At 57.5% G+C, this 13953-nt stretch overlaps 1 protein-coding gene across 1 annotated transcript; it reads left to right on the top strand.

The window, feature by feature from the left end:
- Window positions 1–317: 317 nt before the first annotated feature.
- LOC137457928 (cytochrome P450 2C5-like) lies at window positions 318–13497 on the top strand. The gene is given in 13 exon segments (XM_068169677.1): window positions 318–473; window positions 475–501; window positions 1782–1944; window positions 2432–2579; window positions 3832–3942; window positions 3944–3987; window positions 5655–5659; window positions 7594–7770; window positions 8575–8716; window positions 11220–11407; window positions 12919–13060; window positions 13253–13332; window positions 13334–13497. Coding segments are annotated over 13 exon segments (1494 nt in total). The 5' UTR covers window positions 318–320; the 3' UTR covers window positions 13448–13497.
- The last annotated feature ends 456 nt before the right edge of the window (window positions 13498–13953 follow it).

Below are 13953 nucleotides of genomic sequence, written 5' to 3'. Positions count from 1 at the left end.
CATTTCCCCCCACAACATCCAGGGGGGTTTTGCAACCCTTCCAGCAGCCTGAGTCAGCTCCAAGCCTGTGTTACAACACTGCAGACCCTGGCACCTGCCTGACCTGGAAAAAAAAACGTGTCTGTGTCCCTGCCTGCCTGGGCAGCGAGAGGGCAGGGGCAGGAGGAGCCCCTGGGCTGTGGGAAGGGCTGAGGCTATATAGAGCACAGGGTATGCAGAGGCACCAGGCTCTGGCTCCCCTCTGCTCGCAGATCCCCTGGCTTTGACTCCCTGCAGAGGGAATTTCTGCCCTTTCTCCCTGCTCTGCAGCACAGGAGAGGATGGATGCTGGGGCAGCAGGGCTGCTGCTTTCCCTCCTCCTCCTCCTGCCCATCCTGTGGTTGCTGCTGTGGAGAAGCAACACCATGAGGAGCCAGCTGCCCCCTGGACCAGCCCCATGGCCCATCCTGGGCAACCTACAGCAAAAGGATGTCCCTGCCCCTCTACAAGACCTATGAGAAGGTAAGAGAGGAGAGGAGAGGTTTGGAGAGGAGAGGTTTGGAGAGGAGAGGTTTGGAGAGGAGAGGAGAGGAGAGGAGAGGTTTGGAGAGGAGAGGTTTGGAGAGGAGAGGAGAGGTTTGGAGAGGAGAGGTTTGGAGAGGAGAGGAGAGGAGAGGAGAGGTTTGGAGAGGAGAGGTTTGGAGAGGAGAGGTTTTGGAGAGGAGAGGAGAGGTTTGGAGAGGAGAGGTTTGGAGAGGAGAGGAGAGGTTTGGAGAGGAGAGGAGAGGAGAGGTTTGGAGAGGAGAGGAGAGGAGAGGTTTGGAGAGGAGAGGTTTGGAGAGGAGAGGTTTGGAGAGGAGAGGAGAGGAGAGGGAGAGGAGAGGAGAGGAGAGGAGAGGAGAGGAGAGGAGAGGAGAGGAGAGGAGAGGAGAGGAGAGGAGAGGAGAGGAGAGGAGAGAGAGGAGAGGAGAGGAGAGGAGAGGAGAGGAGAGGAGAGGAGAGGAGAGGAGAGGAGAGGAGAGGAGAGGGAGAATGTCCTGTGCCAGAGTGAAAGGGGAATTGTGAAGGTGACTCTTGCCCAATCTTTCTTTCCTCTTTTCCCCTCTCTCTACTCTTGCTGTGCCAGAATTGCCTAAATCCCTACTGGGAGCACAATCAATGCAGTCATTGAAGTCCTCCTCCTCCTTTAAAGGACATGTGGTGGTGACACTAACCCCTCTTCAGATAGAGCTTCTTTCTGGAGGTCACCAAACCACAGACTGGTTTGGGTGGGAGGGGATCTCTAAAGCTCATCCAGTCCAACCCCCTGCAGCCAGCAGGGACATCCCCAACCACAGCAGGTTGCTCACAGCCCCAAACAACCTGACCTGCAATGCTTCCAGCCATGGGGCAGCTCACACCTCTCTGGGCAGCCTGGGACAGGCTCTCACCACCCTCAGGGGCAAACATTTCTTCCTTCTCTCCACTCTGAATCTCCCTCTTTGAGTTCCAAACCATCCCTCCTTGTCCTGTCACCACAGGCCCAGCTCACAAAGTCAGTCCCCAGCTTTCTACTCAGCCTCTTGGAAGTCCTGAAAGGTCACAGTAGTCTCTGCTTCAACCCCCCCAAAGTGGGATTTGGATCAGAACCCCCTCAGGGACAGAACTGGGATGGGAGCAGGGTGAGGACATCAGCTTTGAGGGAGGTGCTTCCCATCCCTTCCCAAGGGTCCAGCAGCACCCTGGCTGCAAGATCTAATTCAAACCCAGATGAGAGGCTGGGCTGGGGGCCCCTGGCTCACCACAGCTGTGTCCTCCCCCAGCTCAGCAGCACCTATGGCTCCATCTTCACTGTGTGGCTGGGGCTGAGGCCGGCGGTGGTGCTGTGCGGGTACGAGGCGGTGAAGGATGCTCTGGTGGGACGCTCTGAGGAGTTTGGAGGCAGACCTCAGATACCCCTTCTGTTGAAGCTCTTCAAAGACTATGGTAGGTGGCTGCATTCCTCCCAGACCTTATGGCCCTCTAGGGGAGCAGAAAGCCCCCGGCTGCAGCTGGCCATGCTCACAGAATCATCCTGGCGTGGTGTGGGTTGGAAGGGACCCCTGGAGACCACCCGGTCCGTCCATGCCCTGATAAGGCAGGGGCACCCCCAGCAGGCTGCTCAGGGACCACATCCAAATCCAGTGAAGAAATCCAGAGCCTGCTGAGGGACCCAAGGCCTCAACCCCCCCATTTCCCACCCTGCAAATCCCTGCAGCTCTCAAGCCTCTTGCCCAAGGACAGTGTGCACTGCAGTAGCCAGCCCCAGCTGCCAGCTCTTCTCTGTGGAGATCCTCAGCCTTTCGAGGATGCTCTGCGCACATCCCCTGGCTTCCTGCCCCACTTCTCCTCAGGCAGGCTGGGAGCAAGGCTCTCTGTTCCTGTGGAGGAGTAGGGGGTGGCCAGGTGAGAGGTCTCCACTGCCTCCCTGCAGGTTTTGTCTCCTACAATGAGAAGAAGTGGAAGGAGCTGCGGAGGTTCACGCTCAGCACCCTGCGGGACTTTGGCATGGGGAAGAGCTCCATGACCCAGAGGGTGCAGGAGGAGGCACAGCACCTGGTGGAACTCCTGTCAGAACTCAAAAGGTGACGTGGGCCCTGCCCACCCTGGCCCCTGCAGCAGCTGGAGGACACACAGCAGCCTCCTGGGACACGTGTGGTCCTCAGAGCTGTCTGCAGTGGCTGCTGTACAGGTTGGACTTGATGATCTTTGAGGTCTCTTCCAACCTTGGTGATTCTGTGGAGGATCCCTGGAGAGAAAGGGCTTAGATCCAGCCCCATCCCACCCAGAGAGAGCTGCAGAGGTCTGCTCCTGACCTGGGGCAGGGGCTGGCAATCACTGAGGAGCATCTCATGCCCAGAAACATGGCACTGAGAACACACCAAGAAGATCCTGCCCTGGCAGCCAGGAGGTATCAGGGGGATGTCCTCCTCTCCAGGAAAACTGAGCTGTTGCCAGTACCACCACCTCTCCTGGGGCTTCCTGAGCACAGCAGGAGATGGAAGCTCAGTGAGATGCTGGCTCCTCTGCCTCTGATGGGTGGTGGTGGTGGAGAGGGCTTGGTTGAAGTAGGGAGATGCTCTGCAGTGCCTCAGATGCCCAGGGCATGACAGTAGGAGCTTAAAGCACCTGGAGATGCCTCTGCTTTCCTCAGACTCAACTCCCCAACTGGGGAGGAGTTAAGGAGCAGGGAGGTAGAGCATAGAAATCCTAGAATCATAGAATCACTGAGGTTGGAAAAGACCTCAAGGGTCACCAAGTCCAACCTGTCACCCAGCACCTCCTGACTAACTAACCCCTGGCTCCAAGTGATGCAGGAGCCCACAGCTCTTGGCTTGGCTGTGACAGACTTCACAGAATCAACCAGGCTGGAAAAGACCTCACAGATCATCAAGTCCAACCTATTACCCAATACCTAACACCACCTGACAACTAAACCATGCTCCAAGTGCCACATCCAATCCCCTCTTGAGCACCTCCAGGGATGGGGACTCCACCACCTCCCTGGCCAGCACATCCCAATGGCCAATCTCTCTTGCTGGGAAGAACTTTCTCCTCACCTCCAGCCTCAACCTCCCCTGGCACAGCTTGAGACTGTGTCCTCTTGTTCTGGTGCTGAGTGCCTGGGAGTAGAGACCAGCCCCCACCTGGCTACAACCTCCCTTCTGGAGGCTGTAGGGAGCTCCAGCAGCTGGTCGGAGCCATCAGCCCCCACCACAGCTTGGAGCGCCGAGGCAAGGGGCTCAGAGGGCGAGGCAGGGTGGGGGTTTGTGCTGGAGGAGATAAGGAACCATTGCCAGGTTGATTTGCCTGTCTTGCCTCCTGTGGGGCTGCAGGGGAGCCCTTTGAGCCCATGGTCCTGTTCAGCCACGCGGTGTCCAACGTGATCTGCTCCGTGGTCTTCGGGAGCCGGTACAGCTACACCGACAAAGCCTTCCTGGCCCTGCAACGCCATCAGCAACTACATCAGCTTCTTCCTCTCCCACTGTGGCCAAGGTAGGTGTCTGTGGGGGGTTGAAATTTCATAAAACCCCCCCCCCCCCCCCCAACATCAGCTTTGCCAGAGCAGCTCAGCTGGGAGCCAGTGGAAGCTGTATTGACAGGCAGGACTACAACCCCCAACGGGGTGCAATGGAGAGGCCACAGAAACCCAGCAAAGAGTTAACCCCAGGTCTGCAAGAGCTTGGGTTGATGTCAAGGGAGGGGATTCTCCCCCTCTGCTCCACTCTGCTGAGACCACAGCTGGAGCACTTTGCCCAGTTTCTGGAGCCTCTGTTCTAGGAAGGATCTGGAGCTGCTGGAAAGGTGTCCAGAGAAGGGCCATGAGGATGAGCAGAGGGCTGGAGCTGCTCTGCTGTGAGGACAGACTGAGGGAGTTGGGGCTGTGCAGTCTGGAGAGGAGAAGGCTCCCAGGAGACCTTCTTGTGGCCTTCCAGGATCTGCAGGGGACTCCAAGAAAGCTGGGGGGGTTCCAAGGCAGTCATGTGCCTGTCTGCCACTCCATCCTACACTTGGGGCAGCAGAGCAGAACAGAGCTTGGTGCAGCTGTGTCTGTGCAAGGTGCTTTGTCCCTTCATCACCTCTGCTATGGAGACAGCCTGAGAGAGTTGGGGTTGTTCAGTCTGGAGAAGAGAAGGCTCCAAGGAGACCTCATTGTGGCCTTCCAGGATCTGAAGGGGGCTACAAGTAACCTGGGGAGGGACTTTTGAGGGTGTCAGGGAGGGATAGGACTGGGGGAAATGGAGCAGAACTAGAAATGGGGAGATTGAGATTGGATGTGAGGAAGAAGTTGTTCCCCAGGAGGGTGGTGAGAGCCTGGCACAGGTTGCCCAGGGAGGTGGTGGAAGCCTCCTGCCTGGAGGTGTTTGCAGCCAGGCTGGATGTGGCTGTGAGCAACCTGCTGCAGTGTGAGGTGTCCCTGCCCATGGCAGGGGGGTTGGAACTGGCTGAGCCTTGAGGTCCCTTCCAACCCTGACAGTTCTCTATGATCTCAGCCACCATGCCTCTGGGACAAGAGGCTTAAAGCCAGGAGCAAGGTGAGGTGGACAGGTTGACCTTGTTGTCACCACTGTGCTGGTGAGGACAAGAATAATGCCCCCTGGCATGGTGGTGTGGGGCTGCCTTTGGGCCAGAAGAAGGCAGGCACCATGAGTGTGTCCTCCAGCGGCGTTTCTCCCAGGCCTGTGTCTGTGAGTTTCATCCTTCCTGCTGCAGGGGAGAGTGGTAAACCCTCCAGCAGTGCCTCAGAACATCATGGGGTGGGAACCACTGCTCCTGAATGGTCCCTTCCAGCCCTGCCAGTTCTGTGATTCAATGGACCTTGGCTGGAAGTCTGTTCATCATAATCCATAGGATAAATGAAACCCAGGGAGCCCCAGCTGTGGTGTCTGTGCAGGATCACTTGCAAGAGTGCAGGGGGAAAGCAGGGGAGAGGCAGAAGGGGTCAAGTAAGTTTCTAGCTGCTGAGCACCACTTGAGCTGGGGCCAGCTGAGGAAGGGAGAGCTTTGGCCTAGCTGCTATGACACTTTGCAGGTTTGGGATCCAAACTGAGCCCAAATCACTTCAGGTAGACCCCAAACCCATTGGGGTTTTGTCCACCTTTCTGCTGGTTTTCTCAGCAGGGCTTTTGGAGAGCAGGGGGCTGTAGAGAAGCCAGCTAAGGTGAGACTTTGGGATCCCTCCAGGAGCTGGTGGTGAGACCTTTCTGCCTCCAAACCTGAAATAGCAGGAAAGGGACAGACCCCACCTGTGGTCCAGCCCTGGAGGCCCCAATAGTATCACAGTCTCACAGTATCACTTAGGTTGGAAAGGACCTCGAGGATCATCGAGTCCAACCTGTCAACACAGACCCCATGACTAGACCATGGCACCAAGTGCCACATCCAATCCCCTCTTGAGCACCTCCAGGGATGGGGACTCAACCACCTCCCTGGGCAGCACATTCCAATGACGAATGACTCGCTCAGTGAAGAACTTCCTCCTCACCTCGAGTCTAAACCTCCCCTGGTGCAGCTTGAGACTGTGTCCTCTTGTTCTGGTGCTGGTTGCCTGGGAGAAGAGGCCAACCCCCACGTGGCTACAACCTCCCTTCAGGGAGTTGTAGAGGGCAATGAGGTCACCCCTGAGCCTCCTCTTCTCCAGGCTAAACAAACCCCAGCTCCCTCAGCCTCTCCTCACAGGGCTGTGCTCCAGACCCCTCCCCAGCCTTGTTGCCCTTCTTTGGACACCTTCAAGTGTTTCGATGTCCTTCTTAAACTGAGGGGCCCAGAACTGGACACAGGACTCAAGGTGTGGCCTAACCAAAGCAGAGTACAGGGGCACTATGACCTCCCTGCTCCTGCTGGCCACACTGTTCCTGATGCAGGCCAGGATGCCATTGGCCCTCCTGGCCACCTGGGCACACTGCTGGCTCATATTCAGGCAGCTGTCAATCAGCACCCCCAGGTCCCTCTCTGTTTGGGAGCTCTCAGCCACTCTGACCCCAGCCTGTAGCTCTGCATGGGGTTGCTGTGGCCAAAGTGCAGCACTTGGCACTCAGCAAGGCATGGAACTGACTATTGGAGAGGGTCCAGAGGGGGCCACAAAGCTGATCAGAGGGCTGAAGGACCTGCCCTATGGGCACAGGCTTGAAGTTTGTACTTCATAATCTATAGAAGAAATGAAAGCTAGGGAGCCCCAGCTGTGGTGTCTGTGTAGGATCACTTGCAGGAGTGCAGGGGGAAAGCAGGGGAGAGGCAGAAGGGGTCAACTAAGTTTCTAGCTGCTGAGCACCGCTTGAGCTGAAGCCAGCTGAGGAAGGAGAGCTTTGGCCTAGCTGCTATGATTTACAACCTTTACAGCTAACAAACAGCACAGGATCCCCTCCTGGTCAAAGCCCAGGGGAAGCTGCTGGCTTCTCCCTCCCTGGGCCCCCTTCCAAAGGGAGAAGAGACAGAAGCAGAGGAGTTAAGAGCACAGCAATGCAGCCAAGGGCAAGCAGGAGCCAGTCAGGATCTCTCCCCAGAGCCAAGGAGAGAAGAGGGAAATCGTTTTGGGAACAGGGCCTTGTGGTCTGTGTCTCTCCAGTGGGGTTCTTTAGGATGGCCTTCACTCTCCTGCTCACACCCAGGAGGGGCTGAGTCACATTTCACCACTGCCCTGCTCAAGGGCTGTGGGAAACGTTTGAGCCTGAAACTCCCCCAGGGTCCCTGCGGGGCTTAGGCAACCTCCTACCCAACGCTCTCCCCTGGCTGAGGGATGCTCCTTGGCTTGGGGGGGGACAGTGTGGCTGAGGGGGGGACAGTGTGGCTGTGGGGGGGGCAGTGTGGCTGTGGGGGGGGATGGACAGTGTGGCTTTGGGGGGGTATGGACAGTGTGGCTTTGGGGGGACACAGTGTGGCTTTGGGGGGGGACAGTGTGGCTGTGGGGAGGACAGTGTAGCTTTGGGGGGGGATGGACAGTGTGGCTTTGGGGGACAGTGTGGCTTTAGGGGGGGACAGTGTGGCTTTGGGGAGGACAGTGTGGCTTTGGGGGACACAGTGTGGCTTTGGGGGAAGGAGCAAGAGGCTCCACCCGGGCACCTGAGCCCCCCCTGTGTCTGCCTCCTCCACCCCCAGGTCTACAACACCTTCCCCAGCACCATGCAGCACCTGCCAGGGCCCCATCAGAGAGTCCTGGCTGAGTGTGAGAAGCTGAAGGAGTACATCAGAGGAAGGGTTGAGGCTCACAGGGAGACCTTGGATCCCAGCTGCCCCCGGGACTACATCGACTGCTTCCTTATCAAAGCAGAGAAGGTAGAAGCAGTGTGAAGGGGCCTGAGGGCTGGACACCCCCCTGGCCTGGCTGCAGCCTGGGAGATCACTTAGATAACCTTCTCCTTGAGGGTTACCAAGGCCTGGCCCAGGCTGCCCAGGGCAGGGGCAGGGTCCCCATCCCTGGAGGGGTTTCAGAGCCCTGGAGCTGTGGTGCTGGGGGATGTGGTTTAGTGGTGATCTGGCAGTGCTGGGCCAGCAGCTGGACTTGCTGACCTTAAATGTCTCTTCCTGTTGAAATGATTCTAAAAGAGGGAGATTCAGACTGGAGAGAAGGAAGAAATGTTTGACCCTGAGGGTGGGGAGAGCCTGGCCCAGGCTTCCTCACCCCCAGAGGTGATGTCCTCCCCCTGCTCCCATCCCAGTCCTGTCCCTGAAGGGTTTCTGAACCAAATCCCACTTGGGGAGGTTGGAGCAGAACCTACTGTGGCCTTTCAGCACTTCAAGGGCTGAGCAGAAAGCTGGGGACAGACTCTTGAGCAGTGCCTGTGGTGACAGGACAAGGGGGCATGGTTTGAAACTCAAAGAGGGAGATTCAGAGCGGAGAGAAGGAAGAAATGTTTGCCCCTGAGGGTGGTGAGAGCCTGTCCCAGGCTGCCCAGAGAGGTGTGAGCTGCCCCATGGCTGGCAGCATTGCAGGTCAGGTTGTTTGGGGCTGTGAGTGACCTGCTGTGGTTGGGGATGTCCCTGCTGGCTGCAGGGGGGTGGGCTGGGTGAGCTTGAAAGGGCCCTTCCAACCCAAACTATTCCATGGTTCCATGATTCCATACCCCTACATCCTTGCAGGAGAAGAGCAGCCCAGAGAGCATGTACAGCAATGAGGACTTGATCATGTCAGTGTTCAGCCTCTTTGGTGCTGGGACTGTGACTACAAGCAACACCCTGGTCTTCTTCCTCATGATGCTGGCCAAACAGCCACACATTCAAGGTAAGGGCAGCAGAAGGGGACTGAGCCCTCTGATCAAGGTCCAGCTGCAGCACAGGCACAGGGAGACCCAGCCCTGGAAGGTCCTCTGTGTGTGCACACCAAACCCATCCTGGCTGTGTCACCCAAGGGTGAGAGCCATTAGTAACAGATTCACACAGCCCAAAGGGATCTGGGAGCCCATCCTGGAAATCAGGGAGAAGAGGAGGCTCAGGGGAGACCTTCTTGCTCTCTCCAACTCCCTGAAGGGAGGTTGTAGGCAGGTGGGGGTTGGCACCCAGCACCAGAACAAGAGGACACAGTCTCAAGCTGTGCCAGGGGAGGTTTAGGCTGGAGGTAAGGAGAAAGTTCTTCCCAGCAAGAGAGATTGGCCATTGGGATGTGCTGGCCAGGGAGGTGGTGGAGTCACCATCACTGGAGGTGTTGAAGAGGGGACTGGATGTGGCACTTGGAGCCATGGTTTTGTTGTCAGGAGGTGTTAGGCATTAGGTAATAGGGAGGGAAGGGGAGGGGAAGGGAGGAGAGGAGAGGTTTGGAGAGGAGAGGAGAGGTTTGGAGAGGAGAGGTTTGGAGAGGAGAGGTTTGGAGAGGAGGGGAGGGGAGGGGAGGGGAGGGGAAGGGGGAGAGGAGGGGAGGGGAGGGGAGGGGAGGGGAGGGGAGAGGAGAGGAGAGGAGAGGAGAGGAGAGGAGAGGAGAGGAGAGGAGAGGAGAGGAGAGGAGAGGAGAGGAGAGGAGAGGAGAGGAGAGGAGAGGAGAGGAGAGGAGAGGAGAGAGAGGAGAGGAGAGGAGAGGAGAGGAGAGGAGAGGAGAGGAGAGGAGAGGAGAGGAGAGGAGAGGAGAGAGAGAGGAGAGGAGAGGAGAGGAGAGGAGAGGAGAGGAGAGGAGAGGAGAGGAGAGGAGAGGAGAGGAGAGGAGAGGAGAGGAGAGGAGAGGAGAGGAGAGGAGAGGAGAGGAGAGAAGAGGAGAGGAGAGGAGAGGTTCGGAGAGGAGAGGAGAGGAGAGGAGAGGAGAGGAGAGGAGAGGAGAGGAGAGGGGAGAATTAACCAGGTTGGAAGAGACCTTTGAGATCATTGAGTCCAACCTCTCACCCAACACCATCTAATCAACTAAACCATGGCACTGAGCACCCCATCCAATCTCTTCCTAAACACCTCCAGTGATGGTGACTTGATGATCTCTGAGGTCTTTCCCAACCTGGTTGGTTCTATGATCCCTGCCTGTGTGGATGGATTCATCTATGAGTGTGCTGGGTTGATATTATTCCCCCTCCCTCCCCCCACCTCAAACTGCCAGAGCAGCTCAGTTGGAAGGCAAAGGAAGCTGTGCTTACAAGCAAAACTTACAACCTACAGTATGAAATGCAGGGGGTTAGCAACAGCTACCTCCTGCCTGCTCCTTTCCCCCAGCCTATACAAGGGGAAAAGACAGAGGAGGGAAGCAGAGAGTTGTTTGGTAGCACTTAGCCCCAACAAGAATGCAGCCAAGGTCAGCAACAGCTGAGCAGAAGCCAGCAGCTGGAATCTGTTAGGAGTGAAAGAAACTGGAAAGAGAAAGAGTTATCTGGCACAGCTACCTTTATGTCAGCAACCAGCCCAATGGGATTATTTAGACCTCAGCAGCATTGTCCTTTTTCACACCCAGTGCTAATTTGGAATCATAGAGAGTCACAGAACCAACCAGGCTGGAAAAGAGCTCGGAGATCATCAAGCCCAACCTGTGACCTAATGCCTAACACCTCCTGACCAGGCAGATTTTAGAGTCATAGAATAGAATCATAGAATCAACCAGGTTGGAAAAGACCTCACAGATCAAGGCCAACCTATTACCTAATACCTAATATCTCCTGACAACTAAACCATGGCTCCAAGTGCCACAGCCAAGCCTTTTGTGAACATCCCCCAGGGATGGTATCTCCACCACCTCCCTGGGTAGCACATCCCAATGGCCAATCTCTCTTGCTGGGAAGAACTTTCTCCTCACCTCCAGCCTAAACCTCCCCTGGCACAGCTTGAGACTGTGTCCTCTTGTTCAGGTGCTGGGTGCCTGGGAGAAGAGACCAACCCCCACCTGGCTACAACCTCCTTTCAGGGAGTTGGAGAGAGCAATGAGGTCTCCCCTGAGCCTCCTCTTCTCCAGGCTAAGCAACCCCAGCTCCCTCAGCCTCTCCTCACAGGGCTGTGAGACCCCTCTCCAGCATTGTTGTCCTTCTCTGGACACGTTCAGGTGTCTCAGACTATTTACATTCCACCCCATTTTGCTCAAGATGTGTGGCAAACTTTCCTAGGTGCAGCCTAAAACCACGAGAGGGGCTTTGAAGCTGCCTGGCCTGGGCAGGCATGTGGGCAGATCCCCACTTCTGGCCTCCACAAGGGGCTGTGTTGGGTTGCTCCCTCTGCCAGCTCACCCTTTGGCTCTAGGATAGGTGCAAGAGGTTCGGGGGTGGCTTGGACAGCAAGCACCACAGCTCCATGTGGGCCTGCCTTGTGTGCTCCCCTCCCCCCCCCAGCCAAGGTGCAGGAGGAGGTCGATGCAGTGGTGGGCAGCAGCCGTGCTCCCAGCACAGAGGACAAGGTGAGGATGCCCTACACCAACGCAGTGATCCACGAGCTGCAGCGCTTCCACCGGAGCCGCATCGAGAACTTCCCCCGCATGACCATGCAGGACGTGCTCTTCAAGGGCTACACCATCCCCAAGGTAGCTGTTTTGTGCCCCTTGAGCTCCCCTCTGACCTCCCCCAGGGCCAGGGCAGTTTGCAGTGTGGTTTGGTTTTGTCCTCAGACTGTTTGCTCACGTGTGAAGGTCTCAGCTCTTTCCCAACCCCGGTCGGGGAGAGCTGAGCGGAGGCGTGGAGGGAGGCGAACGCTGCTGCCAGCTCTGCCCACACACCTCTGGCCTTTGGGCTGTCCTGGGACACCTCTCTCACAGAATCACACAATCAGCCAGGTTAGAGGAGATCAACAAGATCACCAAGTCCAACCTACCACCCAACCCTATCCAATCAACCAGACCATGGCACTGATTGCCTCATCCAGGCTTTGCTTAAACACTTCCAAGCCCACCACCTCCCTGGGCGGCACATCCCAATGGCCAATCTCTCTGTCTGTGGGGAACTTCTCTCTGAGATCATGCCTAAACTTCCCCCTGCACAGATTGAAGCTGTGTCCTCTTGTTCTGGTGCTGCTTGCCTGGAAGAAGAGACCAACCCCCACCTGGCTACAACCTCCCTTCAGGGAGTTGTAGGCAGCAAGAAGGTCTCCCCTGAGCCTCCTCTTCTCCAGCCTAAGCAACCCCAGCTCCCTCAGCCTCTCCTCACAGGGCTGTGCTCCAGACCCCTCCCCAGCCTTGTTGCCCTTTTCTGGACACCTTCAAGTCTCTCAATGTCCTTCAATGCTCCAGACCCCTCACCATGGAGATGTGGAGGGAGTCTGAGCTCGCCCTGGTGTGGGTCCAAGCCAGCCCCAACCTCTTCAGCAGATCTGGGGACATTCAGCACCCTGGGTTTGGCTGTGTTCAGCAGGCACCTTGCCAGGACACCTCCAAACTTTGGACTCTGTGCAGCAGAGGGGTTTGAGCATCAATCAGTGGGAGTAACTCAGCAACCCCGGCCTGAGCTGGGTGCTCAAGGAATAAATGATTCAAGCAGCCAGAGGTGGCATAGCTAAAGTTAGAGATGTGACCTGTCCCAGCTGTCCACTCACACTGTGCTGTGTGGAGAAGTGCAGAGGACTGAGAGGAGGAGAAAGTGAGAAGGAAGATGAAGGAAGATGAGAGAAGTGAGCAAAGGGAAGAGCTCTGTGCTGTCCTTACAGGGTGTCCTCTGTTCTCTTCCCTTGTTTCCTGCTGTCTCAGTGTCCCAGTGATGCAGCCCTGGGCAGCCTGCTCTAGTTGGAGGTGCCCCTGCTGACTGCAGGGGTGTTGGGCAAGATGACCTTTGAAGGTCCCTTCCAACCCTGTGCAACCTGTGGACTTCAGTCTCAGGAGCTGTACAGAGACTGCAGGACCATGGGGACAGTGGAGCCCCACGTTAGCTGTCCCTGCCTGGCACAGAGCCACAGCCACCCGGGTAGGCACCAAGGGGGGCACCCAGCCTGCCTGCCTCGTCCCTCAGATGCTACCCCATCTCAGCAGTGAGGTTTACAAGGTGTGTGGTGAGGTCTGGGTGCTGCTGTCCCTCCTCCCAGCCCTGTCCCGCTCCTCTCCTGCAGGGCACAGCTGTGATCCCGGTCTTCTCTTCCGTGCATTCGGATCCGACCCAGTGGGAGAACCCCAAAACAGTTGACCCAGGCCACTTCTTGGACGAGAAGGGAGAGTTCAGGAAGCGTGAAGCCTTCATGGCTTTCTCAGCAGGTCAGTGCTCAGCCCTGCACCTTGCCCTCCGCGGCTCTGCTCCCAGGGTCCACTCCCACCGCAGATACTGCTTGTCACCAGGGTCCCACCCACAGCATGAGCTTCCCCTCCATCCTTCCGTGCCCTTTTCTCCCCCGTCCACGCAGCGGGTGAAGCCGTTAGGGTGCTCAGGCTCCCCTTGCTGTGCCCCAGGGAAGCGGATGTGCCCCGGAGAAGAGCTGGCCCGCATGGAGCTCTTCCTCTTCCTCACCACGCTGCTGCAGAGCTTCACCCTTCCAGCTGGCTGACGACTACCAGGAGACAGATTTGTTCTCCCTCCGGCTGCAGCTCGAGTGCAGGGCGGCTCCGGGCAGGTTCTTCGCTCTCCGGCGCCCCACCGCCCCCTGAGCAATGAGCAGCGAGGGGAAGGGTGAAACCTTCCAGCCGCCTCCACTCCTTCCGAAGCGCCTCGCTTCCGAGATTGATGGGAGCAAGCCACACGGCCAGCAACGCTCCAGCAGCTGGCACCGAGCAGCCAGGGGGGCTCTGAGCTTTGAGCTTCTCCTGCAGGAAGCGCCAAGCGCCTCTGCCACCAGCGGCGTGGGCGACCTGCTCCCAGCCCTCCCCTCCGCCTGCCAGCGGCGGGAGGAAGGCAGCGCAGGGCTTGCTCCTCCCGTACTGAGGGGCCGTGAGTGAGCCCCTCGCTCCCCGCAGCAGCTCCCGGGGCTGAGCTGGGCATTTGGGTGCCATCCAGGCTGCCTCTGCAATAAAAACAGCCGCTCTGCCTGGGTGCTGGTGTTTCCATGGACACTCCTGGGGCCTCGGGGTGGAAGGGTTGCAGAATCACGGAGCATCAGAGGTCAGAAGGCACCTCCAGAGATCATCAGGTCCAACAGCCCTGCCAAAGCAGCATC

The sequence above is a fragment of the Melanerpes formicivorus genome, unplaced genomic scaffold (assembly GCF_026170545.1).
Source record: "Melanerpes formicivorus ecotype bairdi unplaced genomic scaffold, bMelFor1.0.p_v2 SCAF_211, whole genome shotgun sequence".
Lineage (NCBI taxonomy): Eukaryota > Metazoa > Chordata > Aves > Piciformes > Picidae > Melanerpes > Melanerpes formicivorus.
This window is presented reverse-complemented; position numbering and strand designations above follow the sequence as displayed.